General features: G+C 37.3%; 1 protein-coding gene across 1 annotated transcript; it reads right to left on the bottom strand.

Moving 5' to 3' along the window:
• Positions 1 to 859: 859 nt before the first annotated feature.
• Positions 860 to 2,829, bottom strand: LOC113781545 (probable membrane-associated kinase regulator 2). Its single transcript, XM_027327502.1, has 2 exons — positions 1,415 to 2,829; positions 860 to 1,181 (listed from the first exon to the last, which is right to left on the bottom strand). Exons 1-2 carry the CDS (start codon positions 2,721 to 2,723, stop codon positions 1,117 to 1,119), a joined length of 1,374 nt encoding a protein of 457 aa, XP_027183303.1. The 5' UTR covers positions 2,724 to 2,829; the 3' UTR covers positions 860 to 1,116.
• Positions 2,830 to 15,044: the final 12,215 nt, after the last annotated feature.

Consider the following 15,044-nt stretch of genomic DNA (forward strand, 5'->3'; position numbering starts at 1 on the left):
GGACTAGTCAGGTAAAGACGCAATATACAATTTCGTATATTTGTCCTTGAAGTTTCATCCTCGCCCACACAATCTTCTCACTAATCTGTTCCTTTTCCAGTTCTACGACCTTTCGTGTTTGCACTTGCAGCAGCTCGCACGATCGTATATTTTCTCCTCTTTGAATGGAAGACAGGACAGGAACAGGGAAAGGCGTAAAAAGAAAAAGTGAAGCGGAAAGGAAGAATCTCACTGCTATTGTTGTAGGTACTTTCTCCAATTTCTTGAACTACTCCCCCAGTGAGAGACCAAAAGACATTTTCTTCTTTACCGGCGAGTTCGATAATGAACAAACACCAAGAAACTGGACTTTCCGATTTTCCTCCTCATTTTTCATTGTTAACGTGAATCAAACATTTCCTCAAAGAATGTTAATTACAAAAATTCAACTCTACAAAAAAATCCCAAGTGCTGCTTTTCAAAATCATTTTGCTGTTCCAAAGAAATTCAACAGGAAAGATCAAATCAAACCCTTTACTAATAAATGAACTGTGCCAAATTTGAGAGCACAGTTCAAACACTTGAATTCGTCCTTGATTACATGTAGCTAGCACTAGTATTGTGCTCTCAAATTTCTGACCATCCTTACAAAATACAGAAAAATTCTAACACGTGATATTACTAGCATACCCCTTCCTTTCCCATCACAACTTTGCAAGTAAATACCGGAGTAATAATTGATTACTTACATTAATTGAGATATTTACAGCAAAACGAAGCAGAGGTGATAATTGATTACTCATTTCCCAGTCAATGCCGTCGCTTACATCAAAGAAGACCTACCCTACCAGCCTACCAAACTAGGGCATCTCTACTCCTTACTTTTCACTTCATTAATTAATAAGTTTTGATACCACTTTACATAAATTAATATTTATCTACGGCTACTACTACTCCATCAAGCACTTACAAACAACCTACTCAAGTACAGCAATTAATTGTAAATAAATCTACGAATTTACTAATAAGTAAACCATCACGGGGTGAGTCTCCTTACAATTGCATGTCCCTCTGGCTATCTCTCTGTCTTTCTCTCTGAACAGGGACAGAAGGGATCAAGAATCTGTTGATTCACTACTAACTCACCGATTTCTCATGTGACGGATCGCTTACTGAACGTGATAGAATCGAAGCCTCCAATTCTACAATGCATGTCATCGTTTAAAATGATTAAGAACATAAGTATTCATTACTACATTACACCATCTTTTTGAGGTTTAGCTCCTACACCTCTGAGAATTTCTCAAGTTTTGATATCCGTTTGTTTTTCCGGTGATTATTCAGTCACATATTTGGAAAACTAAAAAAAAACCTTGAACGCATGTAACTGAAATACTACTATGACTGTCAATTTACTGGGTAAATTCTCGTTTACCTCTAGAAGCATTGAAAGATCTTTTGCAATGCAGGATGGCACTTTGGATCCCATCCTGTTGCTGCAACAGGGAATCATCCCGTCGATTCGAGGCTACAGGCGCCGCCGGAGCCGTCACCACCGACGACGACGCCGACCGACTTTTGCCCAAATGCTTACAGACAACGCGGAGCCCAGCCTGTAAATTCCCCTGCTTCTGAGTGCTCTTCACTACATTACTCCCTCCCGCGACTTCACACGCCACCTCGCCCCCCTCACCACCGCCATTCCCTTTCATGGCAGTGGGTTTCTCCGTCGGAGACTTCACCTCCGCCGTCGTCGGAGGTGGACCAGCTCCGGGCTTTGGAAAGCTCAACTGCCCGGAAAATCTCAGCTTATCTCCATACCTTTTTGAAACGCGAACATAGAGCGGCTTAACTTTCTTCAGATACTTTTGCATGACATCTTTGGAAAACTTCCTCTCATCTGTAGGGCCATTCGAATCAGTGGTATTCTCAACGACGCCGTCGTTACTAGCATTCCGCTTAATTGACTTGCTGTTTGTTCCCTTGGAACTATTATCTCTGGTGAACAGAGAAACCAGAGGAACTTCTTCAACCTTCAACTTGACAGTGAAGAGTTTACTAGTCTGTTGCTTTCTTTCTTGATTCTCCGGTTTCTCCTGGGGTTCGGATTTTTTGTGGTTTTCGCGGGAATTGGACTTGGATTTGTTGAAGTTCAACATCTGGACGCGAAATTTGGTAGCGGATTTTAAAATGGAGGAAACTGGATGAAATTTTGGGAGAGCTTCGGCGGCGTTGAGAATCATGGAGGAAGAATCTATGGGAACGAGACGGCCTTTGAAGAACAAGTCATCGGAAGGAGAAAGCGAGACATTTGGATCGTTAGAGTCGCCGCTGGAGCTGGAGGAAAGCGTGAATTTTATCTCCTCTCCTTCTTCTTCTTCTTCTTCTTCTTCTTCTTCTTCTTCGTCATTTTCTACTTCTCCTCCATCACTCTTTACCTTTTCACTCACATTTTCTACTTGTTCATCAACATTCGGGACCAAATCTCTGTGGTCCTTCATTTGTTCCTCGGAGTCACTGTCGTCATCTTCTTCTGGAAGAGTGAATTCCAAGTCAAAGAAGGGACCATCGTCGCCGCCGTCAGAGTCGGAGTCTGAGGAGAAAGGACTGACCGCGGTGACTATGGTGGTGGTGGCGGCGGAAGAAGAGGAAGAGGAGTCTGCAGCGCGTAGGTTAGTAGGGCCGTCACATTTGAAAACTGCACCACCACCACGCCAGTACTTGAGTAAGCTAAATGCTTCCATTGTTGGTAAAGCCAGTATACAAGTTTTTGTTATTCTGCGGCTAGTTAACAAGACTTTGTAATAGCTATTACAGATAGAGATAAAAAGGATAAAGAAAAAAAAAATATCAAGAGCTTTGGGAGACAGAAAATGAAAATGAGAGAGAAAGAGTGTGTAATGTGGGTACTAAGTAGGGGGGGAGGGGTTGCAGGGGTGTGGCAGAATACTGCAGAGGGGCCTGAGGACTGAGGAGACAGAGGAAGGAAGGGTGCTGGTAAATGGTATGGGGTTGAAGAGAGGAGTACGGTTGTAGGGTAAGCTTTAATTAACCTTTTTTACCGGGAAAGAGGGAGAAGACGGGCGTGAATGTTGAAAGTGTTGTGAGACCTTTGCCACCAAGGACCAAAGACTAACGGGGAAGAATCTATTGGACTTCATTTGTTTGTTTGTTTGTTTGTTTGGAACACGACTTGGTTCAATGTAAATTGGATCCCTCGAATAGGTTTCGACATGAACACAAATTTATGGGTGTAAATTTACCAATCTAAGAGACTCGGACTCGCAAGTAACTTCATGAAAAGCCTGGTTCGAACTCGACATGGCTGAGTTTGAGCTATTTGATAAATTAATTGAGTTAAATTTGAATATAAAAATTAAAACTCAAGTACTCAAGAATTTTATCGGCCAGTGTATTTATAATAAAATTTCAATTATTTATTATAAAATTATGAATGAGATCAATTGCATTATAACATACCTTAACAGCATCGATTAATTTTATAATTTACTAAAACGTCAATCTTGAGAACTTGAATGAGATGGATTAAGTTCAATCGAGTTCGATTAAACTTGATTGTATTTGGTCATGGTGAAGCTTGAATTCAAATAATATAAAATAAGTTACTTTGAAAAACTCAGCGAATTGGAACTCGAGTAATGCACTGCTCATTCTCGAATAGACTCTGTAGTAGATCTAAACACAACTCATTTGACATTACAACAAATCAAATTGACTGCTAGTCTTTTGTTAACAAGTTATAACTTGCCCTACAAATATGAGAACTCGTACTAGATGGGAAAAAAAAATAAGTTTATACTATGTAATCAAAGTTTGAACTTGCATTTGACAAGAAGTGTTTTACCATATATCATTACTATAATTTGAAAGCAAATTCATTGAAAAATTAAACCAAAGTTGAGCTCTGAAGTTTTCATTTAGCACTCAGATTTTAGCACTCTGATCAATGATTTGTTGAATCAGAAGCAAAATTGAATTTGGAGAATCAAATTCGAGGCCAGGAATCTTGGTTAAATGTTTCGATTTAGATTCATAATGAATTAGAACTAAAGCTAAAATTGACCATTTTGGTTGAGTTCGAACAGTCATTTTTATTTTCCAAAAAAAAAAAAAAGAAAAAAGACCAAATTAGCTCTTTAAATATGGTGTGAGGTATTTTTTTTTCATATATTCTGTCTCATCTTTCTTTTTACCATGTACTATTTTTTTCCTTTACTAATAATAACATGAAAGTTTTATTTTATTTTGTAAAATTCATTTGACTATATTTTCTTTTCATTCAAAGCTCATTGTCATTTTTTTTTAATTACAATTTTATTACTATAATTGAGTAGCTGTAATTAAAAGGAACCGAAACTTTAATCAGAATTAAAATCGAAATCGAAGTTTCAAAACTGCAACCCTATATGTGGCTGGAATGAAATAAATAATCATTAAAACATTCTTTATATCACTTCTATATGTGGCTGGAATGAAAATACCAGAATTAGCTAAGTGGTAAAATGTTACGTAGTTAGGTAAATAGATTTTCAGAAGTGCCTTAATCCAACCATTTAATAATTGCTTAGAAAGACCAAAAACAATCATAATATTTAACTAATAATAATATTAATTATATTGTATATATAAAATTATTGGAATCAGTCCAATTATTAGGAGAGGATTGGTAAGTATGTTCTCGCTGTCAAATTTAAGACTCAAATCCAACCATTATTGATAGATAGAGGTGGAAAAAGAGTGCGCCAAAGCAAAGGGTACGAGGGTTAAAAATGATAATAGTAGTATAGTACACTGAAATTACTGTGGTAACTTTGTAAGGTGGTTTGGCTGCAGAAGAAAGAGTCATGTGATTGCAGGCAGAGCCCGCGTCAGATGTCAGTATGTTTACGGCTGCAATGCAATGCAATGCAAATGCAGGCACGAATGTGCAGTGAGTAGCAATAGAAAGCCTTCAATGGATCATTTATTTAATTTTAGGCCCTTCCAAAATACATCTCTCAGTACTCCTTTTTTCAGGAATTTGGTTGGTAGTGCCTTAAGGTGTAGGGTAATTTACAAATAGTAGCCTAAAAAGGACGCAATTATTTATTGAGGCCCCTTCCATTCAATAATGGTCAGCCTCGTTTTCTAATGCCAAAATCAATCATCCACATGTGCGGTATTCTGGTAGAATGTTAATGTTGAGTATCTCGTTTGGGATACCTCTCTTTCTTTTTTTACAGCGAAGCTCCAGTCACTTAATTCAAACCTAAATAAAATAAAGTAGCCGGTGCTTTACTTTCATTATACCATTTATAGCTGTTGCTAATATTAGTAGTGTGTTGTTATTTTTGTACTGTGGAATGGATGAGATAGACATACATTTAATTAGAACGGAAACGGCGATGGATTATGTATCCAGCAATGGATTGAAGGCAGATATTTTCGGTCTCCATTTCCATTCCATTTTGGGATGGGCTTGTGGACCCTTTTTCTTTTTATTTTCTTTTCCATCCTGGGATAGACAATTCTTTACCGGGTCGGGTCATTCAAGCCCACCATCTTCCACCTAGAACCTATCAGCTGATTTATCATTCTCCCCATATTTTCTTTTCTATTTTAAAGAAGAAAACTCTAAACCAAGTTGTTAGAAACAAAAAAATGTAAAGGAAAGGGCTTAAGATTCATCAGATTACAAGAATCATATTCAACTCAACTGAAATGTCTCCGCCAAGTCCCTCCAGTTTGGCTCCGAAGAGATGGTCAAACTTTGGGGTACCCTTTGCCATGAACAAGTAAACTTAAGCCTGTTTGACTCGAGCCGAAAAGAAAAATGTTCTAAAGGAATGGATTTTGGACCCCATAACCCATTTCACAAATTCAAAAGGCGTCACTCACACATTGCTATATTATTGTCTTGTTATCTTTATTTTATGGATCCTTCTTTATCTAAAGTTTAATCATCACGCAGAAATAGTTGAATTCTTTTTGGGCACTATAGTAGCAAACCATCATCCTAAAGCCACTTTAGCTCAGCCTCCAATTTGCCTAATGAGTAGTGACATTGAAGCTCAATTTCCAATGCTCTAACAAACATTCTGCTCCCTTTTTTTTTTTTTTTTTTTTAAAGTATTACGTTTGTCCTACCAATCAAATGTTATCATTATTATTATTTGTCTTCTTGGCTTCAAACCTTAATTACCTATTGTTATGCTCCTGCTCCAAAAAAAAAAGAAAAAAAGAAAAAAAAAAGAAATACCTCTAGCACCACTAGGTTACTAACAACAAACTTTACAACTCAAGGTATTACCATGTTTCCCTCCGACCTCCACAATCATGGTCATCTTATTTAGTACTCCTATAAAAATACAATCATGGTGGAGATCCCGGAATTTGGAGCTTTCCCCTGCTTATTACTTTTATCATTTCTTTTCTTTTTTTTTCCCTTTGTTCTTTCTCTGTTATGGTCAACCATCCAAAAAGTTAAGGGCATTTCATCAAAATATTTGCGAGCCCATCTGTATTGCTATTTTATGAATTTTTTATTAAAGAAATTGAACTATAATAATTTAATATATATAAAATAAAAAGATGATTGAAAATTGTATTTAAAGAAAACATAAATAATTTTGGATGAAAAATGGCAATCCAAATTAACAATGTCCAAGTTTCTAAAACATTTTATATAGACCCTGTTTGGCAAGTGAGTTTTTTGGGTGTTTGTCTAAAACTTTACTGTAGAAATTTTTTGGGTGTATGTAAATTTTTAAATATTTTAAAGTGTATAGTTTAGAAATTTTGAAATTTTTTTTAAAGTTACTGTAGTTAAAATTTTTAAAAAACTTGTAGCAGACAAATTTGGAAAAAAACTGAGATTCCAAACAGGCCCATAGATGTTACTTATTTGCTCTTCGCGTGATGATTTTCTCTAGAACTTGAAATTACAACAAAACTAGCTTAGAAATTTCTTTTTTTTTTTTTTCAAAAAAAAACTTAATTTAAGACACATGGAGTAATGTAGATTGTTTCTCCTCCTCATTTGTTTCCACCCACCCCCACCCGGCCCCACCTTCCTTACAGTCCAAACATTACATGGCCTCGCTTCAGGCCCTACTCACCGTTTAAATAAAGTGTTTGCACATTTTTTATCCAAAAAAAAAAAAAAAAATTAGCTTTCATTTGTAGGAACAAGCTTAAACCATTGCCCCTCAGGATTTTCAGCACAATTAGGAACGTCATTGGAATTCTCGTCCAAGCACAGACACTTCCTAGTGACAACCACCGAGTCGGAAGAGTTCATCTCCAAGCACAAATATCCACCTTGGGCAGCAATGTGAAGCTGGGAGCTTGAAACCATTTTCCACAAAGTCGTTTGGTTCCCACAATCACTTGAAACAGTTGCCGGCTGACCATCACCAACAGCCCTTAAACACCCAAATGTCCCCTCGGCCTCCAGTTGAATTGAACTCCCAGCTTCCTGTTGTTTCCAGCGACCTGGACTTTGGCAATCACTACCCCGGACACTACCGTTATTTCCAATCTGGGCACATAGGCCACTCTGGGGATGATAAAGCTTGGAATGTGTTGTGTTATTCGACTTTGGATCTGCATGGCATAGAAACAAATTCACTATATATATATATATTAAAGAGCATTTAGCATCATTAAGAAAATGAACATTTATTTTGTTTCCAGCGTCAGCTAGCACAAATTTGAAAGAAATGCATACTTTTTTTTTCATGCGGAAAATCTTGTCAAAAAAACAAGTTTGGTGATCATAATTCATACCCCAAATAATCTGTTTTACAAGCTGCAGCCTCCGCGAAAGAGTTGAGTTCCTGATGTGATCCCAGTTGACATCAAACATCCCATACACTTCCTCCAACTCAACCACGCCTTGCCTAAGTATATAGCTTCCCTGCAATGTCCACAAGGCCCAATCCAAATCGTGCTCGGCTACAAATGCCAACAAGCAACTCAAATACCTGTTATCTGCCTCATTCCCACCTCTTTGATCGGCTCCAAATTCACTCAAAAACAGAGGAACAGGGTTACTGCTGCTGACAACAAAAGCAGAATGATCCGCAAAACGTTGGCTCCTTTGTGCACATATCTGATTGGTTTGAGACAACCAGATTTGCCATGGAGTATCAAATGCATACCAATGCGCCTCGTACACCAGCTTGTTTGTGAAATTCAGTACTAGTGGCTTTTCCTTTACAAAACTAAGGTCAGTCTCGTACCCAAGACCTGAAACTATGATAAGCAAAGATGGGTTTTCTCCATGAATGACTGCTGCTCCTTGCGGGATGTACTCGTACCAATCATTTGTGTTCTGGCGTGGACCTCGTAGCTCATTTCTCATGCTCATGGCTACAACCTGTCGTATAAATGAAACTAAAAGTAAATAAATCATATTCTTGGTTGCTTAGTCGATGAATATGATTAGCAGTTTAGTAGATCAATAAGCTCAGTAGATTTCCTCCCAAAGCTTAATAATTACTACAGTAACCAGACCGCGTTCATGGATATATGTCATATGTTACTTACATTAGGAGCATCCTTGTACAGGTTTGCAACTGCAGTAAGGCCTTGTAACCATTCCTTGGGATCAAAGAATTCATCTCCAAAGAAACCATTTCCATCATCTCCACCACAGCACCATTGAGGTTTACTGACATGATTATCCAATATTACCATGATGTTCTTTCTCCCAAGCTCATAGACAACAGCCTTTTGGACCTCAACAACGGTGGCATCCAGCAATTGAGGATTATTCATTGCAATGCCTGCCACGGATCCATCGAGGCTCAACTGATTAAGGGACTCTCTGACTGTGAGGTTTCCGTAGTTTTCTCTGGTGAACATGAAAGTAGCCCACGTTAGCCGTACGCAGTTGAATCCCATCAAAGCTACATTGTCAACAATATAGGGCAATGGCTTCTTCTGCAGCCCCTCTACTATCAAGGGCTCTAAATGGCCTACCCAGTTGACACAAGTTAGCTTCACTCTGCTCCCAGTTTTATCATCAAGTATCCATCTTGAACTTGTTGAAAGAGGCAACGATTTGCTGAGTTTTGCAAATGAAAAAAGAAGAATCCATAGTAAGAATGTATGAAAATGAGAGGAGTTTTTCTCAGCCATTTTAATAGATGCAGAACGAACAAGACTACTACTACAACTTCAAATCTTCAATTCTAGTTTCTAGTAATTAGTAGTACTACAATTTTGAATGTGGCAGGGGACGTACTCTTACACTCTCCCATGGGTAATTAATTACTGCGCAACGACCTGTCAGGCTCTGATTAAACTCATTAAAGGAGGATGATATGCGCGATAGATAGATGATAGTTGTTTCCCATGATCCCATCCAAGTCCAACACAGCTTTCAAGTTTCAAAATTGATAAAGACTGAGTAAATCATCCCAAATTTCATTCTTTCCAAAATGAACTAGACCATCCACCCCATCACAAACATTTTTTTTCATAATCTTTATCAACGGCAGAATGGCACCAGTACAAAGGGGCCACGTCGGATTGTGTTCACCAATTATTGGGTAATTTTGGGATGCTTCATGCTATGTTATCTACCAATCAGGAGTACTTTCTTGATTTTCATTTCTGTTTGCGCATTCGACAGCAGCGGTACAGGTAAGGATCTTGATCGCCGACCACGTTGCCGGATATCTTCTGAAGCATGTTCTTCGTTCATTGTAATTTTCATATCCGGGAAATTATATGAAAAAAAAAAATGGAATCATAAACTACCTATCTAGGCCTTAGCTTTGGATGCTACAAATACAGCATTTCAGTACATGTTGCCGGTGAATAAGAAACTAAATATAGTGATCTCTAAATTAAGTACATGCATGGCTACAACTTCTAAAAGTGAACCAACAAGGAAAAAATAATTTATACTTACAGTATATCGCTCTTACCAAAATAAAAAATAAAAAAAAAAACCACAAGGATGAAATCGTGACAATTTTCGGTTCAGTTTAACATGGACTAGATGTTTCAGTTATAATGAAAGAACAAAATAGTAGTACATGTTTGATTCGTAAATTCCACCAAAATATAAGAAAATCAAAGAAACATAAATTAAAACTCCAACAAGAAATTGAAGACTTCCAAATAAATATAAAGTCAACATCAAGGCTTGCCTTGCTATCTAGAAAACATAGTTGAAAGATTGATTCCTGAATGGACACGCTCTAATCGAACTTGACTTAAAACGCAACCAGGAGTTGCACCACTCTGCTGAAATTCATCCTAACTTAAGGATCCAATTCCTAAAAAAGAAATTAACCCAAAAAAAAAAAAAAAAAATCTAGTGTATATTTGATTGAATGAGTTTGAACCATTGGCCCTGGGGATTTTGGGGATCATCTTCCTCAGGAACAATGCACTTGCTGGTTAGAATCCTTTTAGAATAGTATGGGTTGAATTCCAAGCACAAGTCATTCCCGTAATCATCTCTGCTGGCTAACTGGAACTGGGAATTCGGAGCCAGTTCCCAAGCACTTTGCCCTGTCAGGCATTCCCGCGTAAGAGCCACAGGTAATCCATCCCCAGTTGCTGTCAAACACAAGTCGCTTCCCTTCAATCTGATCGGGGTTCCCTCTCCTTCATAGCTCCATTGACTCGCATCCCAGCAATCAGTCGCACGAACCTCATTCTCGGCAACCTTGGCACAGTAACCACTCTGTGGATGGTACAATATCAAGTAATTTTTGACCTTTGATCTGGGATCTGCATCAGAAATTAAAACGCAAGTTGGTTACCTGCTAAATTTGTACAAGAATTATTTAGTCGGGCCATCTAACAGTATATGATATATCCATTCAAGGAAAGCGTGCCAAGAATATTTTTCATGTAGGAAACAAATATGTACCAATGAGCGTCCGTTGTATAAGTTGCAGCTTGGTGTGAAATTGTGGATTTCTCAGAGGTCCCCAACTGGAATTAAACAGTCCAAATGTTTCCTCAGGATCGTGTTTTCCACCCCTAAGGTAGTAGCTTCCTTGCAGAGCCCAGAGGGCCCAATCAAGATCATTCTCTGCTAACCAACTTATGTAACAAGTCAAGAAATAGTTGTCGGCTGTGTTGTCTCCCATCTGATCACCACCAAATTCAGTAATAAACAGAGGAGCAGGATGTCTTCCCCTGAACAGAAATCCTACTCTATCCTCTACATCCTGGATCATATTTTTACACATCCAGTTCACCGATTTGTTTAACCATAGACCGTCCTGTCCATAGCTGAATGCGTACTGATGTGCTTCGTAGACCATCTTTTTGCCAATCCCCAATTTCAAGGGCTTTGTTTTGAGAAACCTGAAATCCAGATCATAATTCAGACCTGATACAAGTACTAAGACATTTGGATTTGCCCTGTGGATCGTTTTTGCTCCTTCCTCAACCCAGTGATACCAGAGAGTCTCATTCTGGCGTGGACCGCGGAGCTCATTCCTCAAGCTCATCGCCATGACCTGCACCAATTGTGACGGTTAAAAATGTTTTATTTCAAAAATATATTGAGTCAGCAGTAAAATGTGTAAAGAAAACCCAAAACAAAACATAACTAAGAAACAAAATCGAATAAGGGGTATGCAAAGGGAAGGGGGACACCAAAAAAAAAACCATACCATGTGCATATCCTTGTATCTTTTAGCTACTGTAGACAAGGCTCGTAACCATTCATGAGGGTCGAAATACGCATCTCCCCAGAATCCATTCCCATCATTGTCATTGCAACACCACATAGGCTTGCTAACTTGGCAATCAAGTAACACCATTACACCATGGGAGGCAACTGACTCGATAACAGCCTTCTGAGCATCCACAAGTGTGAGGCTTGCAAGTTGAGGATTATGTCTTTGGATTCCGGCGAGGGCATCCGTCAGGTTCAGATCCTGCAGATGCTGAGCCACTGTTACATGTGCATGGCGGGTGTACATGTAGACGGCCCAGGTGAGACGAATGCAGTTGAATCCCAACAAGGAAACGTGCCTAGAAATGTCATCCAAGGGACTTTTACTTAGCCCTTCTGGCAACATGGAGACGTGCCCTTCCCAGTTGGCGCATACGAGCTTCACTCGATCCCCAGTGGACTCGTCTATGATCCATCTGGATCTGGTAGATAAAGGGACTGCATGAGATGAGACTGCAAAGAAAATGAGCACAGTTGCTACAAGAATTTGCATGACTAATTTCCCACACTTGGTTTCTTCCGGCTAAAAAGTGTTTCTTTTTTTCCCCCCTTCAATCCTCCCAAGCCAAATGCTACTTTTATAGGCGCTATCCAGCTAACTGATAAGATATGATAACCTCATCAAAATGATTTTTGAAGAGTTTCAAAATAACGAGAAACAAAAGAAAAACAGCTGCTATTCAATTTCAGTTTCAACTTTAAAAATTTCAATTTCAAGAAGATTATTATTGACAACAGCAAAGATTTTATTGTTAGTCATACAGCCATTATCGTTTATCAACAAACTAATTTTGTTTTATCTATACATATAATGCTTTTAAAAACAAACGAAATCTGGCACACCGATGAAAGACTATACAATTATTGAACACCAAGGTATGCTACTAGTTCATGAAATGACCATAGAACTAATAAAAAGACTTGCTGCAAACGAAGTTACTCGTCATTTGTCTAGTTAGCATAACTTTACTCGTATAGTAGAGCATGAAAGCGCGATCATGTAAGTTACTTACTGTTTTTGCATTAACGATGTGCAAGTGGACGAGGTTAATGTTCATTAAAATTGTTAACATATATCTACCTATGAAAATGATCCTGCCTATCACCAATTTTCCTAGATAATGGTCTCGATAAGGAGAACTAAACCGTCAGAGGCATGATCATTTAAATCATGTAAAGATCGATGGAGAAACTTTAATTGAAGAAGCTTTACTGGATAGAGATAAAAAAAAAAAAAAATGGCAACTGAGGCATGCATAGCTAATTAAAGTCAAAGGGAAATTCACTTAAATTTTGGAAATTAATTCCACTGCACTTGATCTTCCCCATAAGAAATAATGAATAATTTACCAGATAATGATGTAGATAAGGAGAACTAAACCATTAGAGGTGTAAAGATTGATGGAGCTCTTGATCTTTCCCATGAGAAATAATGAATAGTTTCCTAGCTAATGATGTAGTTAGGGAGAACTAAACCGTTGGAGGTATCATCCTTCTAATCATGTAAAGATTGATGGAGAAAGCTTTACCAGATGGAGATTAAAAAAAATTGGCAACTAAGGCATGTATAGCTAATTAAAGTCAAAGGGAAATTCACTTAAATTTTTTGAAATTCTAGTGCACTTGATCTTCCCCATAAGAAATTATGATTACAGTTAAAAAGAAGTACGTAAAAGAATGGCAAAATGATTTGATAACAGAAGAGCGCAAAGGATATACAAAAGCAATAAATGCTACTCTAGCAGTTAGTTACTTTGATTCCATTTCAATGAACCTAGTGAAGTTCAAAATAGTTTATTTATAAGAGGTCATGCCATGGACGTTCCATTTCTTGTTAACCATAATCGATCCTTTCCTTGATTATTATTGTTTAGGGTGCAATTTTTACAAACCCTAATTGAGATTTAGGGCCGATTGTGGTTAACAAGAAATAGAACGTCCATAGCATGATCCATCTGGTTATTGTCTTGTCATTGATTGTTGCTGTTGGATTATGTGAAAGGAAAAGTTGTAGTTCTCATGGCATGGCACTATATCTTAACCTAATTAATTGTTTCGCTTGGTGCTATATATTCATGCATAGTGCACTGTTCTTGTCGAAAAATGGTGCAAAATAAACTGATAGTTCCATTTCCTGGTAAAATACTATGCAAGTGATTCCTACATCCTGCATCCATGAGAGCATTCGTGGACTGTGGACGGATTGCCCCTTCATGTTGGGTTTTTCATTCGCTACTATCATCTTTGAATCAATTAAAAATGTTGTCGTCTTTCCCATACCATTAGGCAATAAATATTTGCAACAATATACATAGGGCTAGATATGAAGTATCTTGACGACTTGAAGCTTAAGAATCTGAGCTGTTTGAATTTCCAAAGCTCCATCTTAAGTAGGCGTTTCACCCCCTTGCTATCTAGCTTTGCACGTAAATTTCTGTACCAAAGAAATCATGCAGAAGGGAAATCATGCTGCATTGTCGTTTATTTTATAACTTGTTACCTCAACCTTCCCGTAGGTGTTCATCTTTGTAGGTGCTGGCCCATTTGCTCGAATTGATAGCGCAAGAACTCCATCCAGCATAAGAAGCAGAAGAAAATGATTAAATATCTGAATATTTATGTTATACTTATGGTAGCTTTGTTTTTTTCCTTTCTTGGTTAGCAGATACTCGTAGTTAGGTATGTCAATGGATCGAATTTTCTCCCGATCTAATGTATTTGAATATGATTTAGATTTAATTTCTCAAATTCAAACTCTATCCAGACCCAAATCCTGAGTCTAGGTAGGTTCTAATTTTTTATAGTTTATATTCAAATCCAAACCCATATTAGATCTTGCTCAAACCCATATATATATATATATATATAAAATTAAATTATGTATATATATTAGAAAATTTATAAATATTTTAATATTCTATAGTTATTGGATTGAATACAATAAACTTCATGATTTTTTTTTCAAACTAATTCGAATTGTCATTGTAATTAGTATAAATCTTTTCAGAAAAAGGAGAAAAAATAAAGGTAAATAAACGAAAAATTTGACATAGATACAATTGACGTTTTCAAAATAAATAGAAACAGTCAATAGTAGTTTTTTTGTTTTTTTTTTTTGAGTTTATGATATTGCATTTAACTTCTTGAAAATTAATTCTGTTATTTGAGAATAAAAATTATATGGTTTTTATATTTTTTTGAAAACTATATTTTTTACATATTTTTATTTTAGTGCATTTATAAAAATATAACGGATACCCATTGGATACCCAAATTCAGAAGAGTCTGAATTTGAACTTATTTCTTTTAGAGCCTTAAGGGTGTAGGTCTAAATTTGGGGTTTAACTAAATT

Source organism: Coffea eugenioides, chromosome 8 (assembly GCF_003713205.1).
Source record: "Coffea eugenioides isolate CCC68of chromosome 8, Ceug_1.0, whole genome shotgun sequence".
Classification (NCBI taxonomy): Eukaryota; Viridiplantae; Streptophyta; class Magnoliopsida; order Gentianales; family Rubiaceae; genus Coffea; species Coffea eugenioides.

Coding starts and splice junctions, on each gene's coding strand:
- LOC113781545 (XM_027327502.1), bottom strand. CDS start 2,723: ATGGAAGCATTTAGCTTACTCAAGTACTGGCGTGGTGGTGGTGCAGTT. Junction 1,182..1,414: donor ATCTTTCAATGCTTCTAGAG/GTAAACGAGAAT, acceptor CATGCATTGTAG/AATTGGAGGCTTCGATTCTA.